The sequence below is a fragment of the Lygodium microphyllum genome, chromosome 12 (genome assembly GCF_053477565.2).
Source record: "Lygodium microphyllum isolate KBCC chromosome 12, Lygodium_microphyllum_v1.1.10, whole genome shotgun sequence".
Taxonomy (NCBI): Eukaryota; Viridiplantae; Streptophyta; class Polypodiopsida; order Schizaeales; family Lygodiaceae; genus Lygodium; species Lygodium microphyllum.
In genome coordinates, this window is record NC_141146.1 from 43,457,020 (window position 1) to 43,480,435 (window position 23,416).

The 23,416-nt window shown below is 41.0% G+C and overlaps 1 protein-coding gene across 1 annotated transcript; it reads left to right on the forward strand.

The window, feature by feature from the left end:
* The first annotated feature begins 211 nt into the window (after positions 1-211).
* On the forward strand, positions 212-22,634 carry LOC148027689 (putative glycerol-3-phosphate transporter 1). The gene is made up of 2 exons (XM_087689378.1): positions 212-2,017; positions 21,454-22,634. Exons 1-2 carry the CDS (start codon positions 940-942, stop codon positions 21,999-22,001), a joined length of 1,626 nt encoding a protein of 541 aa, XP_087545504.1. The 5' UTR covers positions 212-939; the 3' UTR covers positions 22,002-22,634.
* The last annotated feature ends 782 nt before the right edge of the window (positions 22,635-23,416 follow it).

Sequence of the window (23,416 nt, forward strand, 5' to 3'; positions counted from 1 at the left end):
AATTTCTCCTCTTCATGTTACATAGGCTTGGGAACCTTTTGCTTGATTGGGGAGTCGGGACTCCCAAAACCTCTAAGAAATATATAGAATAGATATTATTATTATTATACCTACTATATTATAATAATTAGGAGAAAAGACAGTTAAAACGTTTTAAATTTCTTGCGTTTGTGGAAGAAGGAAAGCCTCGGACGACAGAAGGATATTCTTTTTGGATTCGCCTAAAATGCTACCTCTTCGACCCAGGCACGAGACAATCTTGTTGGAGGCTTCAGGGGAGAGATTCGCGGATAGAAGTCGTCATCTTTTCGCTCCCTCCCACGGACTATATCAGAGTGCTTGCCATGGCGTTCTTGGTTTTGTGCCGTGCGGTGCCGGGCTGTGCACTCCTGATGTGGAGTCAAGAGCTGTGCTTTTCCTGATAATTCGATGACCTTTGCTGCACAGACTCACGCCACAAGCAGTGCTTTATGCCATTTTGTCTGACTGGATTCTTGACTGCAGAAGGGACATCTTGCCTGCAAAGACCTTATTTTAACAGTTCCATCGATTCAAACAGTTCTTCGGACGTACTTGGTCACTGCATTCAGGCAAATCATCAATTCAAACAGACCTTTGGACACAGCATTGTGACTGCAAAGGCCACATGTGGGCAGTTCTTTTGATTCTAAACATAGTATTTGACCGCAGAGACGTTCATGTGAACAGGTTCCTTCCCATCCAGTGACACAGGTTTTTACCGTAGAGACATTCATCTGAACAGGTTTTTCCCATCCAGTGACAGAGTGAACGAAGTCAGATATCTGAACAGGTTTCTTCCCATCCAGTGACAAAGTGAACGAACTCAGATATCTGAACGGTCCCCTCATAGTTCTTGACTGTCCACTGCAATCTCTAGCACCCACAGTTCTTGACTGTACACTGTAATCTCTAGAGCCCATGGGTGCCTCCATCCCCCCTGGTTTGAAGCTGCTCTCGAGACTACTCAACGTGAACTCCAAAAGCGTAGAGTTGAGGTTTCGAGCATACAAAGCGTCTGTCTTGCTCCTCACCTTTGTGGCATATGCCCTGTTTCATGCATCTAGGAAACCACCCAGCATAGTTAAAAACGTCTTGCATTCGGATGACTCTCTGACACCAGGTTCTGGCAATTTTGTCTCCCTTCCATGGCCTATTCACAGGGTATTTGTCAGGAGAGCCCCCACTGAAACAACCCGATCGCTAGAAAGTGGCTGGGCTCCTTTTGATGGAGATTCGGGAACTACTCTGCTGGGACAGGTGGACGTTGCATTTTTGGCATCATATTCCGTTGGTATGTATTTTGCAGGGCATCTTGGTGATCGGCTCTGTCTTCGCACCTTTCTTGCCTCTGGTATGGTGGGAAGTGGTGTATTTGTGTGTCTTTTTGGGTTAGCTTACTGGTGGAAAGTACATTGGCTTGCCTACTTCATGATTGTGCAAGTTCTGGGAGGTTTGCTTCAAGCGACAGGGTGGCCCTCTGTGGTCACAGTGGTTAGTAAATGGTTTGGTAAAAAGAAAAGGGGGTTGATTATGGGTGTGTGGAATGCCCACACATCTGTTGGCAACATCTGCGGCTCTTTGATGGCTTCTGCTGTCTTGAGTTATGGCTGGGGATGGTCCTTTGTGGTCCCTGGTGTTGCTATCATAGCAGGTGGTGTTGTGGTTTACTTGTTCCTTGTTGTTGATCCTGAGACAGTTGGGCTTCCTTCACCTTATGAGGGTAATGAAGATAGTTTCTCCTTCCTAATGGATGATGAAGAGAAGCGCATTTCAGAGGTTGATGCAAAGTTATCTTATGATTCTAAGGGAGGTAGCATGACAGAGCCTCTTCTTAGAAAGGGGATAAAAGAAGAGGATGATGGTGAAAGCACTGCTGTGGGTTTCTTGCAAGCATGGTCCATTCCAAGAGTGGCCCCCTTTGCATTCTGTCTCTTCTTTGCCAAGCTGGTGGCATACACTTTTCTTTATTGGTTGCCATTCTACATCCGTCATACAGGTCTTTTACTAAACTTCAGGTTTACCTTGTTGTTCCCAATATCTGTTTGTATGCCAAAATTTCAATTCTTTTTTTTTTTCATATTTAAAAAGGTTGGAAAACAGCAAGTCATACTTAGAGCTGCACAAGTGGACTGCTAAGTAGGCATAGTGTGGTGTTTTTACAAAGATAGTTGGATCTGAGAGTGTTGTAAACATGAGCGAGTTACATAACCTCCAAGCATCCCATAGGTCTTTCTTGAAAGTAGGATCTTTCTAGGTGGAAGAGTAGACCTATTGCTGGGTGTTCATATGAATTAGCTGCTCAATGATGTAATTGAGGTGCCAACGATTTTGGTCCAGACTAGCCAGACGGTGAGTTTGGGGTTGCTCAGGGATGACTCATAGATGTGCTTACTGAAGTGACTGGCAAATTCACCCATCCTTGTCTCTTGTCCAGCTGCTACTTGTACTTCCACTTATTGTTGGGCATATTTTCCTCTTTCTACCTCAAGAATAGCTGCTCACTGACGTAGTCCATAGTTGAATGGAAACCCATTTCCTGAAATCAGAAAAATTCCAAATGTTTCCAAAATGTTCCCTAAATACAAAAGGTGTTTCTTATCCAGCCAAGGAAAAAAAAAGAAAACACAAGCTAGGGACTTGGATTAGGCAACAAGAAATGGCACTTTGGTCTTAGCTAGGAAAGTAACTTTGAAGATTGCATTCAAAGTTTAGTACTTACTACTTACTTTTGAATATTTGTACTTGATGTGGGTCACTAGTTGACACCTCCAATTTTGTCTTTGACTTTTGAACTATCACTTTTGCCAATAACATGTTTTAAAGTTCTCTTTTGAATATATTGTCTTGATTTCATGAGTCATGATACTTTTGAAATGTTAATCGTTATGTACGTATTCTTTCAAATTTGACATTGTTTGGTATGGCATATAGGGGAAATTGGTCATTACTTGTGTAGGTAATGGATGAATAGGATTATTTTTGTGCATGTTTAATCTATCTAGATTGTAGGTCCATTAATATTTCTACATTTTAAAAAATCGAGGTGCTTCCCAAATCCTTGGCTACTATGATGTAGTCAAGTTGCCAAAAGTTTATGAACCAAACTTGCAAGATGCCGAAGATAGGCTTGCTCATGGATGACTCATATATGTAATGGCTGACCGTGAGTGGCACATCTAATCATCCTTGCGTATGCTTGGCCTTTCGTTCAGCTGCTAATTTTTCTACTTCCACTTATCATTGGGTCTCTTATTCTATTTCTAGCTTGAGGTGTTAATGTTCTTTGCTAGAGAGGAGACAATTGATCCACAAAGTTGAAGAATTGAAAGCAACGACTTTATCAAATTTTTACTTATGTTTTCAAGCATCCTCAATGCGATGTATTTTACTTTCATGGGGATTTTTTGAAATGGTAAAAGCATCTTCAAGACTGGATGAGTTGCTATTGTTTGCCATGTTTATGTTGCGCATTTGGTCAAGGTTGGTGATAGCAATTGTGCACATCATGTTGATTCAGAGCAAGGCACACATGAATCATTGGCATTGGTTTGTGACAAGTCACTTGTGAGCTGTGTAAGCCTTAAATAATGATAAAGAAATGTCGAAAGGGGCACTGACCTTGGGGCCTATCGTGTGTCATCTACTGTGCAAGAGCATTCTAGCTCTCTTGTTCAATGAGTATTTTGTTTATTTGCTGAGTTATTTCATTTGTGTGGGAGTTATTTTATGGTCGCTGTGCTTTAGATTATCTTTGAAGGCGGGTTTCCTGGTTCCATTGCTAGGATATCATTGTTTTTTTAAAGGGGATGCGTTTGTGGTTATCTCGAGAAGCAAACACATGTATTTGGCTTGCTATAATTCAGTTATAGCAAGGTTTATACTTGCCGAAAACAATGTATAACAAGGGACAAACATTGAAAGATGTCCCACAACAGTGGTAATAGGAGTGAGGAACAAGAATCCCCTCTTGAAAGGCACTCAACACATAGTTATGCTTTAGGACAGCAAGCGACAAATGTGATTGGTGAGCATGCAACACAATCACATGGAACTCCATAAGTTCAAGGTACTTATAAAGCAAGTGCAATGTTTAGGGCATAGTTGACGAGTGCTATTATGATCTTGCACTGGCTGATTTAGCAACCTCAATTTGCTGCATTTATGTAGTTAGTTCTCAATGCTAAGAAAAAAAAGGTCGATTTGCATTCAGGACATCCAAATGAGGCTCATGGGCAATCTTCTTGGTCAAAAGTACTACATACACTAGCACTTGTAATGCCAAATGTGTAGAGAACTTTAGTTTAGCAGCATCTTCGTCCATTAGGGAATAATGTGCAAGATATTTCTTAGGGACGACAAAAAATTCCTCAATCATGTATGCATCTAGGTTATTTTGGTGATGGAATAGTATTTTAGGCTTTGGATGCTATTGTATCTACCAATGTTGGTATGTAAAATGTAGTTGATATTCAACCTTGTATGCTAGGTGTTTACGGAAATTATGTGTTAGAAGGATTGTCAGCTCATGTGTGAGGTAGTGCATGTTTGTTAGGACTAGGCGTATTGTATATATTTTAGGTATTTTATTTGTGAATATTTATGCCAGATAGACATATGATGTGAAGAAATGCTCTAAATGCAAAAAAGCACAAAACCAAGTGTATAACACAAAGACAGTGAACACAATGAATAATAAAGTGAATGAATAATGAATATACAATGCTCATGCAGCAAGCACACTATGTAGTGAATGGTGAACCTTGAACTCTCGTATCTTTGGGATTACCTCAGAGGTTATGAGTTGTAGAGTGTGTCGTACTTTAAACGGATCTCAAATTGCAGCAAAGGAAACCTTTGAGTGTTGAACATTAGCAAACGCAAGCACGGAAAGTTGGATTTGATGGAGATGGTAGAATAGGAGAGAGAAATACTAAAAATACAAGTACATGAGAAGAGAGAAGAATTGGGCTACAGTTGTTAGGTGCAAACACGATAGACAAAGATGAGAGAACGTCAAGGCATAGCCAAAAACTACAAACACAGCATTCAGAGAAGAGAAAATGTTAGGGTGACAGTTGCTAGCTGATGGAGACAACATCTAATTGTAGGCGATAGCTCTTGAGTCCTAGCAATAACTGCAAACACGCAAGGAAGACTGGAATTAGGTGCTAGATAGTAGCAGTGTCAGCAGATATGTCAGCTCATGTGTGAGGCTGTGTATGTAGAGGCTGGGGATATTATTTAGGATATTTAGGTATTTTTATTTGTCATGTTGTTAGAGTGCAGTGATGTGGAAGGGTGGGACCAAGATTGAGAGAGTAGGGTGAACACAGAGAGGAGAGAGAAAAAGAGACAAATGAACAAGATCTGCTGTATAAAGTATGCTGAATATAAAGGAATGCAGATATGTACATGGGCGTGGTTCATATGTTTGCATATCTCGACCTCGAAAAGGTCTCCTTGCTTGACACTCAAAGTCAGTAGCAATCTGCTGGATCTCTACCTTGAAATCTACAATTGTACATTGAAACACTCTCAAATGATTGCCTAGCTGGAAAAATACATATGTACATAGCCTAACTAAGAAAAATGCTTATCTAGGGGATGACAATCTCTAACACCTCCTCTCAGACCCTGGATGAGGCATAAGATTGAGGGATCTGGAATGCCATAGAAGAAGAGCCTGGGGAAGTGCCTTCATAAACAGATCTGCAAGATTGTTCTATGTCTTGGAGTACTCCACATTCATCCAGCAGCTTCTCCTTAATGAAGTGGTATTGGATTTCTATATGCTTTGTTCGGGCATGGAAGATGGGATTCCGGACTAATACAATTCTCATTGTCGCACCACAGAATAGTAGGGTAAGTCTGGGGGCTGTCAAGCTCCTCCAACAATCTTCAAAGCCACACAGTCCCACATGAGGTAGAAGAGGCGGCCCGATTCTTCATTGTAGTCGAAGATAGGGCTTCCGTGGGTTGTTTCTTGCTACTCCAAGAGATAACACTTGCACCTAAGGCAAAACAATAGCATGCAGGAGACCTATTGTGGTTCACATCACCATGCCAATCCGAATCACTCCAACCTGCAAGGACAAGATCAAAAGCACCTAGACGTGCGGGATAGTAAATCCCTAGGTCAAAGGCCCCCCTCAGAAACCGTAGTATCCTCTAAGTAGCCTGCCAATGCACCTGTTGAGGTCCACTCATGAACCCAACCAAGAGACCTACAACAAAACATAGATCAACTCGAGTGTTGAGGAGTCAAATCAACGATCCTGTCAATTGATAGTAGTGGATAGCTTATGCTAAAGGAGAATTTGAGTGTGAACTGGCCTTGCAGTTCAGATCCATAGGAGTAGAAATGGACGTGCAATCTTCCATCTCAAAAGTCACCAAAAGCTCTTGTACATATCTCTGTTGAGAGACGAAAATCCCCCTTTGAGTTTGATAAATCTTGTGGCAAAAAAAGAAATGGAAAAGTTCTAAATCCGTCATCTTGAACTTCGCATGTAAGGCTACCTTTGTCTCTTCAACCTTCTGTGTATGGTCACTTGTAATAATCAAGTCATCAACATACAAAACAAACAACACATGACCATTCTTGGAAGTGTGCATATAAAGCTATGGATCGGCCTTGGAGCACTGATACACCAACTTCTCTTGTAGGAACGAGTCGATTTTCTTGTTCCAAGCACGCGAAGCGTGCTTCAAGCCATACAAGGCCTTCTTCAACCTGTAAACCTTTCCATCTGAGGATCCAAAGCCAAGAGGTTGCTGTACAAAGATCTCCTTCAAGTTGCCCTTCAAGAAGGCCGACTTCACATCTAACTGAAAGACGGGCTATCTTCAATGGCTAGCCAAGGCAAGAACAATACGAATCGTCGCCATATGAGTAGCGGGGGCAAAAGTATCATGGAAATCAATGCCTGGGCGTTGAGCAAAACCTTTAACAACAAGGCGGGCCTTGTGCTTGTCCAAAGAGCCATCACTATGGTACTTGGGCTTGAAGATTCATTTGACACCAATCACCTTCTTATGAGAGGACGAGGCACAAGGGACCAAGTGCCATTCCTCTCAATAGCCTCTAACTCGACTTCCATTGCTTTCCGCCAATGATTAGACTGTAAAGCCGTCTTCACAGTGGTAGACTTTCTATCGTGCATAACATGGGACATCAAAAAATAGTTAGAGCAAACAAGCTTTGTTGAATATGCCTGGTGTCGCCGTAACCTCTGCGGTCCATCTTGTGGTTGCCACTCCTGAGGGATCCCCTCAATCCCTGTATCTTGAAGCGTGTCACGGGCCCAATGAGGAGGTCGTATCTCTCCTTGGCGCTCTCTATCTGTTGAAGTTTTTGGAAAGTCTATCGACGGCGGAGCAATCGGTGAATCTGATGGCTGGGGACGAAGTTATGATCGGGATCTCCAAGAATAGGGTAGACCTCATCACCCTTTGGGGTTGGAACCTCCATGAGAACTGAATGTTGTCGTGCCACTATGCGCATATTGTGTGAAAAACTCTAGAGTGTGGCTTTCTTATTAATCTAGAAAGCCAATGCAATATTAGTCATTAGTGTTAGTGTCGGTAGTGTGGATGGTTCAAAATATTAGATTTTTGGACAAGTTTAGCAAATTTTTGATATTTTAGATGTTATCTCTTGTAAAAATCCGAGAACTATAGATATTTTCTAGAATAGGATGACATGTAAAAGAAAGTAGATAGCTTTCAGTCATTTTGAGAGGATTTTATGTAAAAAGAGGGATTAGTTAAATCGCTTGATGTGTAATCGCCGTTTTCAGGCAATGAACAACACTCCGAATTGGGAGATGGAGTGATATGGTAGATTTCCGGCTAGGAATCCTGGTATTTTAACCCCCTTTCGGAGCCAATGGAAGCATCAGATTAGCGGTCTGAGCAGCATAGAGGAAGGTATTATTTTATGCACGTTTTTGTGTATAAGAGATTTGTCTTCTCATAATGCAGAAATAAATTTACTGGCTTCACCTTTGTGAGTATTCTTCTATATCTTCTATTTCTTTCTGTGAGTATTCTTCTACGTATTCTATTTCTTCGAACCCCTTCTCTTCTGTCTACTCCTCTCTTTGAATCTCCCTTCACCCTGCTGTCTCTTACCCCCACGGTAGACTTTCGACCTCAAATGCTTCGTGGTGGTGATGCTTTACAACGGATGATTGCTTTGTTGCAGCAACAACAGCAGCAATAGTTGTTGTTACAACAATTGATGCAAACTTGGCAGGAAGCCGAAATAATTGATTCCTTAGCTGCGAATGCATTGTAGGCAGTGGGACAAGAATTGAAGCAATCTAAAGGTCAAATTGTTTCGGCCTTCATCCAGTTGTATGATGAAAATATGTTGTTTCATGGGGTACCATATTATGCATGGAGTCGGTATTTCTCCCGTTCGTTTGGCCATGCATGCATTGCATGATGGGATTGATGAGTTACATAGAAGAGATGCTGATTGGGCTGCTTTTAAGAAAGCTTTGAGAGAAGAGTTTTTGTTGGAAGATGTAGGATTGATAACTAAAAACATTCATAGATTGGATTGAAAAGCCCAATAAAGGGTTGATTGCTACAACTTTGCTTTGTGAATTTGAAAGTCAGTATGCGTAGTTGGATGCTGATGAGCAGCAATCATTGGAGAGCCAGAAAATTGATTTGTTTCTGAAGGCTGCAAATCCTGTCTTGCAAGAGAAGTTGACTGATCGTTTGGAAGATGCCTCTTTTGAAACAGTATTGAAATCAGATTGAGCTAACGTAACTGAGGTAGTACATATGTTGGTAAAGAGAGAGTGGTTGAAATTAAGATGGGGTACAAGCACCACACCTGCAAGTGCTCAGAAGGGGGCTGAAATTGCAGCCAAGGCGCTTGCAGCTATGGTGGAACAATCGGCTATATCTATTGGTCCGACTCTTAAAGGTGATGCTTTGGATGAATTAATCAAAGGCATGCGTGATTTGAGGTTGAATTTGACAGAAATCTATGCAAAGGTCGAAAAGTTGGATGTCAAGGTAGAAGAGAAGGGTTGGGCAACAGCCCAAAGACTGTATAGAGAAGGATACAAGAGAAGATGTATTTGGTGTGACAGTTTTCAGCATGAAAAGCGAGATTGTACAGCTTACCGTGAAGCGGAAGCCAAAAGGTTAGTCTTTTGGAAAGATGGCAAAATACATGTAACAGAAACTGGTTTTCCAATGGAGCTAAACTTTGGAAATGGTGGGATGCAGAAGAGGTTGGAAGATATGGCTGCAAGGATAGCATTTGTTGCCATAGATGCAACCACATATGGGTTGAGAATCGAAAGGACTAATGAAGCTCATAATGGAGGCATGGCTGAAGCAAAATCTCGCGTTTGGATGCAAGCATTAGATTGCATGGAAAAGGACAAAACAACAAAGTCTAAATTGATTGATGCAAGTCAGAGTATACGAGGAAGAACAAGATGGAGTGCACCAGTGGATTTATTTTCAGCCTATGCTTATTTGGCTGAGGTTCTTAATCAAGAAGCTCTTGTGGAAGAAAAGAGAATAAGAGATGAGGACACTGCTGGTCCTTCCTCTTCAAGCCCATCTAAAAGCATAACACGAAGTAAAATGGAGCAGTAGAAAGAGGCTGAAAAAGCCATACCTGAGCATGTTATGGAGGATACATCTCAAGAGAAGAAAGAAGAAGGGGAAAAAAGGGGCAAGCAGCTCGGTTACAGGTTACAATCAGATCTTGAGATTGTCACAAACCTTAAAAAGTTTTGGAAGATCGCATACTCGGCAGTAGAGTGAAATTCACACATGGTGAAATTCTTGGAATCGCAAAGCATAAATTTCATGATGCAATCATTGATATGCTGGAATGAAAAAGACAGTTTGATGGTGAAGTTTTGCAAAGCATTGATGCAAGTTGAAAAAGATACGGAGAAACATCTTCAAAGGGAATATGATGATGTGTGTCATGCTGTTTTGGAACAGGTTGATGCTGAAAATGGGCTAAATGGGAGAAGGCTATGTATAATAGGGATGTCCATCAACAAGTACATGAAGAAGAAGATGTTCATTTTATTCCAAGCAGTCATTATTCACGAATGCATTGGGCTTGTGCTACAACAAAGACGATTGTTAAAGTGGAAGAAAGAGAGACGCCTTGCATAGATCTCTTGGATCATGGTTCCGAAATCAATGTTATGGCACGCAGCTTGTATGAGAGTGGAGGTTGGCCAATTGATGTAGATTCAGGATGGTGCATGTGGGCAGCAAACAATTTCATCAAGGGATCTTTATGTAGCTTGTCCGAATGTACCCGTGACTATTGGAGATGTTAGGGATAAATTCATTTTTTTGTGTAGGATTCATGTAGTTATCCTGTGATTTTGGGGCAGCCCTATATTTCAGAATCAAAGCTGGAATAAAAGCCTTGGATGATGGTTCTTCATATGCTCGGGTTCGGAGTAAAGACAATACAAAGGCAGTACTGTTTCTCACTGTTTGTGTGAATCATCCTTGCAATTGGAATAGGCTACGGGATTATTCCATGCCACCTAATGCAGCACTGCTGTAAGTGGAGGCTATGGCAGTGCCTCTAGGAAGATACTTATGCCTCAAAGAAAGGGGGAAATTGTGTTTGTGTCTGGATTGTAGGAATGGACAGCATGTAGTCTTGGCAGTTTTAAAAATATTTCAGCCATGTGCAGGGCTGAAAAGAAATATGTAGGATGGGCTGAAAAAGAGCTGAAGAAATATGGTTTGTTGGGTGCAAATAAAGGTATTTCAGGGCTGTTTTCAGGGCTGGTTGATGTTGATACAATGGTTGAAATTTCTGCAGTAATTAATGTTGAAAATAGGGCAGAAAAAGAGGTTATTTATGTTGACACTTTAGAGATGTATGAAGTCATTCAAGAGTTTGCTGAGCATGGGATCCACATGGAGTAGGATATAAATTTACAGCTGAAACTTTACAAAAGCTAAAAATTGGTGATACAAGCTTTCTTTTGCATGTAGAAAGAGCTTGTTTCTTGCAGATGTTGGCAAGGTATGGGAAAGCCTTTGCATTTCAGCCAGATGAAATTGGATGTGTTGATCCGACCATAGTTGCATCTATGGCGATCTTTATAGTACCTCATGTGCCATGGAATTTAAAGCCTATTCCAGTACCTTGGGCATATTTGCCTAAGCTGCTAGAGCTTTTGAATGAGAAGATCGGGATGCGGATTTTGGAGCCCTCTTTAGCTCCCTTATTCGAATTGGTGGTTTACTGTTCCAAAGAAGAATGGTTCTTTGAGGTTTATACAGGATTTACAACCAGTTAATAAGATCACGATAATGAATGTTTGATCAATCCCAATATTGGATGAATTTGCAGAAGCATTTGCAGGCAAGGTGTAATCTACTCTATGGGAGATTTATATTCAGGATATGATCAGTTCTAGCTTGCATTGGAAAGTCGAGATATTACTGTCATGCAGACACTACTTGGATTGGTTAGGATGTGTACGCTTCCACAGGGAGCAACCAATTCAGTGGCGCATATGATGAATGCTATGCATAAAGTTTTGAGGGAGTATATTCCTCAGTTGATCTTACCCTTTCTTGATGATGTGCCAATAAAAGGGTGTGATATCTATGAGAAGAATAAAGAGCTGAATGAGCAAGGATGTAGAATGTTTGTGGTTGATCATATTGCTGATTGTGACATGATTTTGAGCCGTCTTGATGAAGTGCATTTGACTTTGTTAGAAGAAAAATCAGTTTTTGGAGTGGAGGAAGTATTGGTTGCTTGGCATATATGTGGACCATATGGAAGAAAGCCCTCACCAGTAAAGATTGATGCCATAAGTAGGATGTGGGAGACATGTTCGAATGTATTCGAGGTAAGAATATTTTTGGATGCATGTGTCTTTTACTTGATATGGATTCCACATTTTGCCCATGTGGTTGAAAGTTTATATCAGCTCTTGAGAAAATGACAAAAGTTTTGGTGGGGTAAACATCATATGAAGGCAGTTCAAAAGTTAAAGAGCTTATTGATTTTAGCCCCGGCACTAAAGAGAGCAAATTATGAGAATGGGCAGCTTATTATTCTCATTGTGGATACAAGCCCAATTGGCATTGGTTGGACAGTGGGTCAGGATGATGCTGATGGGAATAGGTATGCCATTCGGTTTGGAGCAAAGGTCCTTATTGAACGGCAACGACGGTATTCTCAAGTCAAAAGAGAGCTTTGGGGTGTAGTGACAACCCTTAAGTGTGATAGGGAGTATTTTATGGGAGCTCATGTAATGGTAGAGACAGATTGTCTACCTCATTGGGCATGATAGCAAATTGCTCAACTTCTAATATTGCCAAGTTACGGTGGATTGCATATATAAAGTCACTTAACCCTGATTTTTAGTATATTGCAGGTAAAGAAAACCCCATGGCTAACATGCCTATACAAGCGAGGTTTGAAGATGAAAAGGAGCTGATGGAAGATGAAGAGGATGATGTGATAGGTGCTAAAAACAACTTTACAACAGCAAGGAATAAGTATGCTGTTACTGCAGGTACAATTGTTGTAACAGGGATCTTAGTAGTAAGAGAAGAACTTACAGCCATGAAGAAGGGATGGGCAATAGAGAGAAAGCATCATCAATGTTATGCTTCAGTGAGAACACAATTTTTGGAAGAGTTGTATGAGGATGATTGGCTGAAAATAGGCCAATATCTCAGCCTCATGACAAAGAAGGCTGAATGGTCTGAAGCTGAATTCAAAAGGATTAAAAGAAAAGCTTATGGGTTTTTCTTAAAAGATGGATATTTATGGAAACATGCAAAGAAAAAGAGAGGAGCTCCAGTACATGTTTTGGAAGATAGGGATTCTCAATAACAGGTGATGCAGGAGTTTCATGAAAGCTAATGGATCGGACATAGAGGAGTTTGGGGCACATTTGCCATGATCGAAGAGAAGTATTGGTGGCACATGTATAAGAACGTGGAGCATTATGTGGAATCATGCAGTGTCTGCCAAATGATTTACATAGTAAAGCATAGTGATGGGTTGCAACCAACCTATTCATTGTTTATGCATTACAAATGGGTAGTTGATTTGGTTACCATGCCTACATGTTTATGGAATATGAGATATTGCTTATGCATTACAAATGGGTAGTTGATTTGGTTACCATGCCTACAGGTTTATGGAATATGAGATATCTTGTGCTTGCACGAGAAGACTTGACAAATCAAGTGGAAGGTTGAGCTCTTAGTGCAAAGACTACATAAGCAGTTTGCAGGTTCTTATTAGAAGTCTTTTGTAGGTATGGTTGTGTTGGTAAAGTGGTTGCAAATAGAGGAGAATTGGATGTGGATGAGGCTCCTGACTTATTTTCATGATTGGGTATCAAGCTGGATTTAACTTCAGCCTATAATCTTGAAGCAAATGGCAAAAGTGAAAGAGGTTATTAGCCTATCATTAAGGCATTAGCAAAATCATGCAAGGGCAAGATGAAAGAATGGCCAAGAATGTTATCCTTTGCTTTGTGGGTTGATAGGACCACTCATAGTGCAGTTATAGAGTATATGCTTGCTGAATTTATGTATGGACAAAAGCCAATCATGCTTATTGAGGAGACTATTGCTTCTTGGAGTGTTCTACCATGGGAAGAGGGTTTGAATAGAGAAGAGTTGCTGGTCCTACGCATTAGACAGTTAGAAAGAATACTTGAAGACATTGAGACAGCCATGAAAAAGTTGAAGACTGCAAGAATCAAGAATAAGAAGAGGTTTGACAAGCGACACAGACATCGGCCACGAGCTATACAAGGGGACTGGGTACTAGTTTATGACAGTAGCTTGGAAAATCAACATAGTGCCAGTCGGAAGATGGCAAAGTGGTGGTTTGGTCCATATGTGGTAAGGTTTGTTTTTGATAATGCTACCTATTCATTAAATGAGATGGATGGGACAACTCTTAAGGATTCCAGTGGTTGGAAAATGTATCAAGCTCTTTAAATGGAGGGAGTTTTTAGCATATGAGTTGAAGGAGTTGGATATTGAGTATGACCATGAGAATATGGAAGAAGAAGAGGTAGAAGATGAAGACATTGACATGGCAAAAGATACTTCTTTTGACATTACAGATCTGTAAGACTTTGATACATGTCGGAGGATGTGCAGTTTAAGAAGGGGTGGATGTCGTGCTGCTACGCGCACATTATGTGAAAAACTCTAGAGTGTGGCTTTCTTATGAATCTAGAAAGCCAATGCCATATTAGTCATTTATGTTAGTGTCTGTAGTGTGGATGGTCTAAAATATTAGATTTTTGGACAACTTTAGCCAATTTTTGATATTTTAGATATTATCTCTTGTAAAAATCCGAGAACTATAGACAACTTTTAGAATAGGATGACATGCAAAAAAAAGTAGGTAGCTTTCAGCCATTTTGAGAGGATTTTATGTAAAAAGAGGGATTGGCGAAATCGTGCGACGTGCGATTGCTGTTTTCAAGTAGTGAACAACACTTCGAAGTTTGAGATGGAGTGATCTGGCAAGATTTTGGTTGGGTCTCTTAGTATTTTACCCCCCTTTCGGAGCCAATGGAAGCATCAGATTGGCTGTCTGAGCAGCATAGAGGAAGGTATTGTTTTATGTACCCTTTTGTGTATAAGAGATTTGTCTTGTCATAATGCAGAAATAAACCGACAAGCTTCACCTTTGTGAGTATGCCTCTAGGTTTTCTATTTCTTTGTGTGAGTATTCTTCTATGTCTTCTATTTCTTTGAACCCCTTCTCTTCCGTCTACTCCTCTCCTCGAATCTCCCTTCACCCTGCTGTCGTTTATCCCCGCTATAGACCTTTGACCCTAAACGCTCCGACAACCTCACGAGTTTGCTTCCCATGGATGCAGGATACACAAGGTTGTTGGCTCACCATAATATCCGTCAAACCTTGAACAAGCTATCCCTTTGACGCGTTCCAAAGGTAATTATAATTGAGGTGGTCAAATCGAGCATTCCAAAGCTTGGATTGAGTTTGTGAGGAAAGAAGAAGAGAAGTCAAGGAAAAAGAAGACCGCAACTTGTATAGTCCATTTTTGTCATAACTTGAAGAAAAAACTTGTTTTGATCCTTGATCAAGAATCGACTAAAAGGCCGAGGGAACAAAGCTTGTTCATCGAAAGAAGATGATACCCCAAAGCTGGCACATAAAGTATCTCGGATGTATGGGCACTACCTTGTCTATTTGGAATAAGATGCATGTTGGTCCGTCCTTGTATAGGAATGGACAAATTGTCACCAATGAGAATTTGACCATGTGAAGGCCGCAAATGAGCAACACTTGCAGAAGGAGGAGTGATGTGCTAGGAGGCACCATTGTCAAGAATCCACTCTTGAGTGTATGGGGTCGTCAACGCAGCATCAGAAGCCGTCAGGGGTGAATCCTCAACCACCTCCAAATGGATGAAAGCAACTGATGAGGGAGCAGCCACCGCTCTAGAATCCTTTGAAGATTTCTCATTTTTCTCCTTGTTGGGGTAATCCTTCTTCCAGTGATCTGTTTTGCCATAAATGTGACAAGTAGACTCCTTATCTTTGTCCTTCTTAGATTTGTCCTCCTCCTTCTTTTGGTTCTTTCCCTTTTTCTGAGAGGACTGACCAACCAAGGCCTTAGATTTGGAAGCATTGGTTTCTTTCAGTTGCTCCTCTTGGTCCAAGATCTTAGGAACAAACTCTTTCCATTGAAGAGTCTCAGACTGACTTGAAGCAACGAAGGCGGAATAAAAACCACTGAAGCGAGGCGGTAATTGCGAAAGAAGAGTTATCTCCATGTCTTCAAAAGTGATCACCTTTCTTGCATTTGAAGCTGCCTCAGCTTGTTGATATGCTCCCGCATGGAAGATGACTCGTTGACACTCATGGTCCGCATTTGCACTTCCAAAGAAACTTGCTTCATGATGGTCATCCGATTGTATATCTGATCCAACTCCAGCCATATCTCCCGAGCCACCATTAAATGGTCAATATGAGAGAATATTTGTAGTACATGATAGAAATAAAAACGAGCGAATGCGAGCATCGAGTTTATCCCAATGTGCCTGAGCCTTTGCCAACTCCTCCTTATCATTGGAAGAGAGTTTGGACTCATCTCGCGAAGAAGGACAATGAATGGCCTCTGTAACAAGCTCCACCAAATCATAGGGCTCTAGAATGGCAAGCATCATGTCCCGCCATATGCGATAGTTCTCGCCATCAAGCTTTTGATTTGATGGAAGAGCTGGTAGGGCGGGCACCTTCCGGTTCATGATCTCTTGAAACTCTATCTTGGTCAAAAGACATCTTCACCTACAATGCTTGCACAAAACGCAAAAAACAGCCCCCTTTGATTGTGAAAAACCAGCCTGCTAGGACTATGGTTCGGTTGTCCCGCTTCTTCATCCTTCGGAGGCGATTGAAAGGTAAAATCTGCACTTGAAGGCCGAAAACTTAGCCTTCCTCCTTTTGGAACAGCAACACACAGTAGAAACTTCACCAACTTTGCTCCTTTTTTGCATGCCTACGCCCGCTTCAGCCTTGTTTCAATGTGTAGCCCTCCCACTCGCCCTCGAATGTTGGAAACACAGCCTTGTGTCGTGCTGAAATCTCCTCTTCAGATGGGTTCTTCACTTAGTTAGTCTGTCTTCATTGCTCTAATACAGTGTCAGAGTGCACGATGTGGAAGCGTGGGACCAAGATTGAGAGAGTAGGGTAAACACAGAGAGAAAACTGAGAGAAGTCACAGAGAGAGAGATAGAAGAACAAGAAGATGTGTTGTATAAAGTATGCTGAATACAAAGGAATGCAGATATGTACATGGGCGCAATCCGTTTGTTTGCGTATCTTGACCTCGACAATCTCTCCTTGGTGGACACCTCAAAGTGTGCTCTAATTTGCTCAATCTCTATCCTGAAATCTACAACTATACACTGAAACACTCTAAAATAACTGCCCAGCTAAAAAATGCATATGTACATAGCCTAATTGAGGAAAATGCTTGTCTAGGGGATGACAATCTCTAACACATATTGAGCATTTATTGCTGGCCGACTCGATCATATTGAGGACATGTTTTTGTTCTATATATTGAGGCTCCTCCTCCTCACTCAGTCACTCATCATCACTTGTGGATCTTCTGCTGGGGAGAAGAGCTAGTGTCGGTGCCCACGCAGCTAGTGACTCATTGTTGTATGTGATTGTCTCGTGTTAGATATATGGATTTTATTTCCCGAGGATACATTTGAGTTCTCATCCGTATTGTGTTCTTTCTTTTCCTTTCTCTTTAGTCTTGTGTTTCAGCAGTTTAATACAACATATATTTATGCTTCCATTGCTGCTCCACTTTTGACATGGTATTAGATTTTAGGTTCTATGCTCCTGCTGTACTTTCTTTGCTGATTTTAGGAGTGTTTTGACCATTGTTGATTAGGTGATTGTTTCTCCAACCAGGTGACTTGTTTTACCTACGTTTTTGTTGATGTCAACATTCGTACAGCCAACGTTTTGGTGTTTTTGCATCTCCTTTTGGCTGGGCAACTGCATTAGCAGGCCGTTTTTGCTGTTTCAGCCAGTTTTTGACTGATTTTTTGACTTTTTGCAACAGATTTCTTCTTATTTTGGTCAAATTTTGGTAAATATTGCATGTAAACTCTCATTTTCTGCAATTAGTGCTTGTGGTTTGGGTGTGTTCCCTCTCCAAATACTTTCTTTTCTCTACTTCTCTTCTAAATCCTATACAGATGGCTGCTCCATGCATATGCACTGATGATAAATTACATGGACTTGATTATCTCACATAGAGTGTTGTGATGAAGGCTTGGTTTATACAGAAGTGGTTATGGTATGTGGTTTGCGGAGCTGTTGAACGTCCTCAATGGCCTTCTCTTGTTCCAGCTGATTTTGATGAAGACAACCATGAGGAAGCGGTGCTTACATGGGATTTGGATGATGCCTATGCTTACTCGGCCTTGCTTCGGTGTATTTCAAAGAAGTCCTACTGGTGGTTACCTCTTGGAGAATATCTTCTAAAGTATGGATGAAAGAGTTAGCGGCTTTCAGGAAGAAGAAGGAGAAGAAGATGAAGCGGGATGTGGACTTCTTTGACGAGTCATCATTTACCTCTGACTCAGATTCCGATTCTCCAATCAAGGAGCAATCCAAGACGCGGAAAGGATCAGCTTCTTCGGTTTGCGGGAAGGGCTTGCTAGCCTCTTCCTCAATTGCTTTCTAGTGGTGGTGATGATGGCATCTCTCAGGATTCTATAGTGCCAGAGAGGGAGTGTAGGAGGATGGTGAGATGGGGCAGTTGTGCCTCATCTATACATCTATACATCTATACAGATGCACAGGATCCAGAGAAGAACTTCCCTGTTGCATTGATTGAAGTCTGGCAAGTTCAAATCTTGGAGCTAGGATTGACATCCATGTTCATGATGGGTTGTTTATTTGACAAAGAGCGAGCTTGGCTCCTCGTCTTAAGCTCACATGAGGGGACATTTTGGCGGTCTGGCCGAAGGGGGGGAATCCATGGTCACGAATGTTCCAGAGGCATTTTTGACAGGATAGTTATATATGCTATTGAGAGACATTGGGACAATTACAGAGATATGCTATGATCTTCTTTATTTTCAGGAGCTGGTATGATTAACATCGACATCGACATTAGGTTCTCTTCTTGGTACCTTGGTGGTGGCTTGATCACCCACTGCTTAGGTATCCATGGTTCTACTTGGTGGTTCTATGTTGTATAGTTTATGATTCATTCTCATTGTACCATTGCATTGCATGCAGAGGTTGGGGACATTATTTAGAATATTTAGGCGTTTTTATTTGTGTCATTTTATGGTCATATTGAGCATTTATTGTTCGTCGATCAGCATTAAATGCTAGCCAACCTCATCATATTGAGGACATATTTTTGTCCCATATATTCAGGCTGCTCCTCCTCACTTAGTTACTCATTATCACTTGTGGATCTTCTGTTGGGGAGAGGAGCCAATGCCGGTTTCCACACAGCTAGTGACTCATTGTTGTATGCGACTATCTCGTATTAGATATATAGATTCTATTTCTTGAGCATACATTTGAGTTCTCATCCGTATTGGGTTCTTTCTTTCCCTTTCTCTTTTGTCTTATGTTTCAATAGTTTATTACACCATATATTTACGCTTCCGTTACTACTTCAAAAGTAGATGGCTGGTGGAAGCTTTGATTGCAATGTCCTCCGCGAATGGGATGTGGGTTGCAGAGATACGGTTCTTGAAACCTGCAAAAGCAAGATTAAGAGAGAGTGGTGTAATACATGCCTATTTATAGAAAGTTTGGGGCACCCAAATTAGGGTTTTGCATGTGGGACACAGAAACTCTCTAGGATTGCATTTCTTTTTAAAATGAGAGGTTTTTTTCATTAATTAAGTATGTTTTGGAATTGTTTAAGTCAGACTAATGCATTTTTAGCTCAACATCCCCTCTTAGGCCCAAAATTGAGCCATGAGAAATAAGCCCTTGATTTATATTTTCTTTTACTCCAAGGTGTTTCACCCCAAATCAGCTAGGCCATCAGGCAAAGGGGTGCACGTCGGGTGCCTAGTGACCTACCAAGACTACAAAGGCGATGGTTTCCAACAAGAAGGTCACTATGCACTTGTGGATTTCTTGTGCCATGTAAAATTGTTGGGATACAACCATTCTATTGTAGGAAATGCATGGAAATATTAGGGAAATGCAACACAATGCCTAATGGAATGCATATTGCAAGGATCAAAGCAATTGCCCTTTGTTCTCAGGCACGGATTGAATGCTGGTTTGATGTGGCAGCAATGTAGATCTGAATTGCAGGTTTGGATTTGCTCAATTTGACAGTGAATTGGGTGCCCAAAGGTCAAGACAAAGTATTGGGATTGATGCATGACCAGGGTTGAGGTTTCGTAAAGCAGATTGGATCAGTTTGGAACTGAGTTTGTATGAATTACTCATTGTTTGCAAATGTAGCAATGTGGGATTATATTTGCACCTCCGATGTCACTTTTGAAAGTCAATTGGATTGAGAACAATATGTATTTAAATTTGTTACACTTGTTAGAGTGTGAATGGACAGATTTGTTGTGCATTTGGTCAAGGTCGGTGATAGCAACTGAGGACCTTGTGTTGGAAACAAGTCTTAAGCTGATTCAAGAGCAAGGCACATGGGAATCATTGGCATAAATAAAGTGTTGGTTGGTGATAGTAAGTCACTTGCAATATGCGTAAGCTTTGAATAATGATAAAGAAATCCGAAAGGGGTAGCATTGATGTCTTCTCTTCAAACATGATACAACTTTCATGCATATTGAGTTTATGTAACTCTTTGTCTCATTTTCTTCCCAAAGCAAACTTGCTATGTCTATCCCATTCTTTCAACCCCCTTGAGGAAGCTGAGATTTTATGGAGTCGAAGATTTAATGAAAACTTGGTCAACGATCCATGACATGTTGAGGATGGTAGACGAATAGAAAATTCAAAAGGCTAATGCCTAAATGTGAAGGTGTCATGGCGTTGATCTTCACATTGCAAGCTTTAATGTATTTTATGCCTCTTTTTTTTGATATTATGTCAGAAATTTGAAAATTTGAGTGTGGAACTTGCATTTATCAAGGACTTGAAAGCTTTATGATGTGTGAATATTGAAAATGACCTCTCAAAATTGAGCTTTTTCTTAAGAGCTTATAAAATATAGAGGAACATCCCATCTTACGAGCCCTGTCATTCCCTGTCTTTGTCACTTGCCATCCACACCCTCTGGTGGACTCTTTTCCCAACCACCTGGCCCTGTGACATCTGCAGTCCTTGTCCCCCTTCCTGTCCTCCATCCTGATGTAATGTACCTGTCCCCTTAGCCCTATGATAATCTTCTTGTGAACAGCTGATACACTCCTGCCACTGACTCTGTTTAAGTTTAGATGTTGCAAAATAATCTTTGCATACTTATGAACTGATTTTTATGAGGTGGGTTATATTGTTTCAGATTAGTGATACAGCACTTAGTAAAATACCATGCATCCAATTTAAATGTGAGCATATTTTCCTGGATCCATGTATAGTTCAGATTTCAGTTGATGGTGGTGTATACCACTGTTTAACCAGTGTCGTGAAGTTTTCTAATTACTAGATTGTTAAGGGATTATTGTAGAAATCTGTGTGTGACAGTAAGAAATGCCAACTCATTACATGATTGTTGGTGGATAAATCAGTCCAGATGCCTCCGTCAGGAAGTCTTGAAGCTTCTAAAGGATAAAAGTATATTGTGTGAAATCTGTGCATTGAAGTAAGATATGTTAAGTGATCCGTATTTGCTGGTGGATCATTAATCTGGACATATAATAGCTTAGGCACGTGATTGAGCTTTTTCTGAGCTGTGTACTACTTGTATTGCAGAAATACAGGGAGAGTACCTATCTGACTCAACAGCAGGAAATCTCTCTACCATTTTTGATGTTGGTGGAACCCTAGGAGGCATTTTAGCTGGATATCTTTCTGATAGACTGAATGCAAGGGCTATTGTTGCGGCATCCTTTACCTATGCAGCTTTGCCTGCATTACTATTCTACCGCATCTTTGGGGGCTCAGCGTTTTGGCTTAATGTAGTATTACTGTTCATTGCTGGTATGTTTGTGAATGGACCATATGCTCTCATCACAACAGCAGTGTCAGCTGACCTTGGAACTCATAAATCACTTAAGGGGAACTCAAGAGCTTTGGCAACAGTTACAGCTATTATAGATGGAACTGGATCTGTAGGTGCAGCCCTTGGACCTTTTCTGACAGGCTATTTGTCCAAATGGGGTTGGAATTCTGTTTTTGCTTTGTTAATGCTGTCAGCAGCCACATCTGGATTGCTTTTGACAAGACTTGTGGTGGAAGAATGGAAAGAATATATGACAAATTGGAAACTCGGAAGGGTCAGGCAGGTCTCTCTCTTGTAGAGAGTGGCATTGGAGTTGTCTTGTATTTATTAGATGGAAGTCACATTTTTCCTCTACAGTGCAATCTAAATGCACATCAATGCAAAGTAGAAATAGAGGTAACTCCATGAGGCAAGCCATGACTAATACAAGCCATTTGGTCACAAGCATTGCAAGTTGCCAAATGGGGTTATCGATGAGATTGGTTAAGGTGGGGTTGCTGCTTCTGACATACTGAAGATTTTTTAGCAGATACATTGCTCCGTGGATAAGTAGAGGTTTATCTTGTATCGAGAGCACCCCAAGCTGCCCATTCCCTAAAAGTTGACTTTCAACTCCACTAGGTGCATTGCGTAGCAAGTACATGCCAATGTGCAGGACAATTCAGGCCAGTCAAGTCACACAAGGTATTTGCATTGCATCTAATGTTGCCAAGCTGCAGATGTACATGCACCTGCTCGTATGTGCACATGCACACATAATCAGTGTCTATATGGATTCCATCAGATCAATAAGTTGTACTCTCTTGTATAGTTCCAATGCTGTTTTTTATCCTGGTGTAAAACAATGACCATGGAAATTTGGATGGTCTTGAAGAAGAGATTTCTAATAATACGCATTTGTTACCACTTGGTTCATGGTTTGTTTTGGGGTTCAGTTTTGATCATACAGGCAGGCTTAAAGTGTGTATACATGTCCATATTTTTGAGAGAGAGAGAGAGAGAGAGAGAGAGAGAGAGAGAGAGAGAGAGAGAAAGAGTATATTTTTTACGAAAAAAAAGAGAGAGTATATTGGGAGGGAGGGAGCATATCAGTGTCTGCAAAAGGCCATAAAAGACGTATGGGATGACTTCAGTCTCGAGTACATTTGTGGATAGGAACTCGTCATGAAGTACAGGTCCACTTTTTATAAGTTGTGTGTTTTTTGGACATTTAATGAGGGCACCTTTTGAATACTTTTTTTTTCCAGAGAGAACTGAGAATTTGTGAATTTCTTACGAGGCTATACAAATGGCCTCAAGAATGTCCTCATGGCATCAGTGGTCACACAGGCTCTCTTCTAGGCAGTGACCCTCTCCAGGGATTGTGGAAGCTCCCCCTGCACAGATGCGCATGCTTAGCACTCAAGTCTTCTAAACAGTTCACATAAGGCTGAACAAATGCTGTTGCATAGATGTCCACATGGTTGAGACTACAATGGGATTAGATCGACAGACCCCCTCTGTTGGTTACTGCCTACATTGTCCAAATCTTGAACTCAGTAGACCATAGCTGATGAATCAGGTGATCAACATGGATATTGTGAACTTGGATGCCAAGGGGACATGGATGATGCTTATGCAGCAATTGGATACAAAGGCGACACAATGTCAGATGCTTCTTGAATCTCTCCCATTATGGGTTCTACATTGATGTACACTTACGCACGGTCTCAA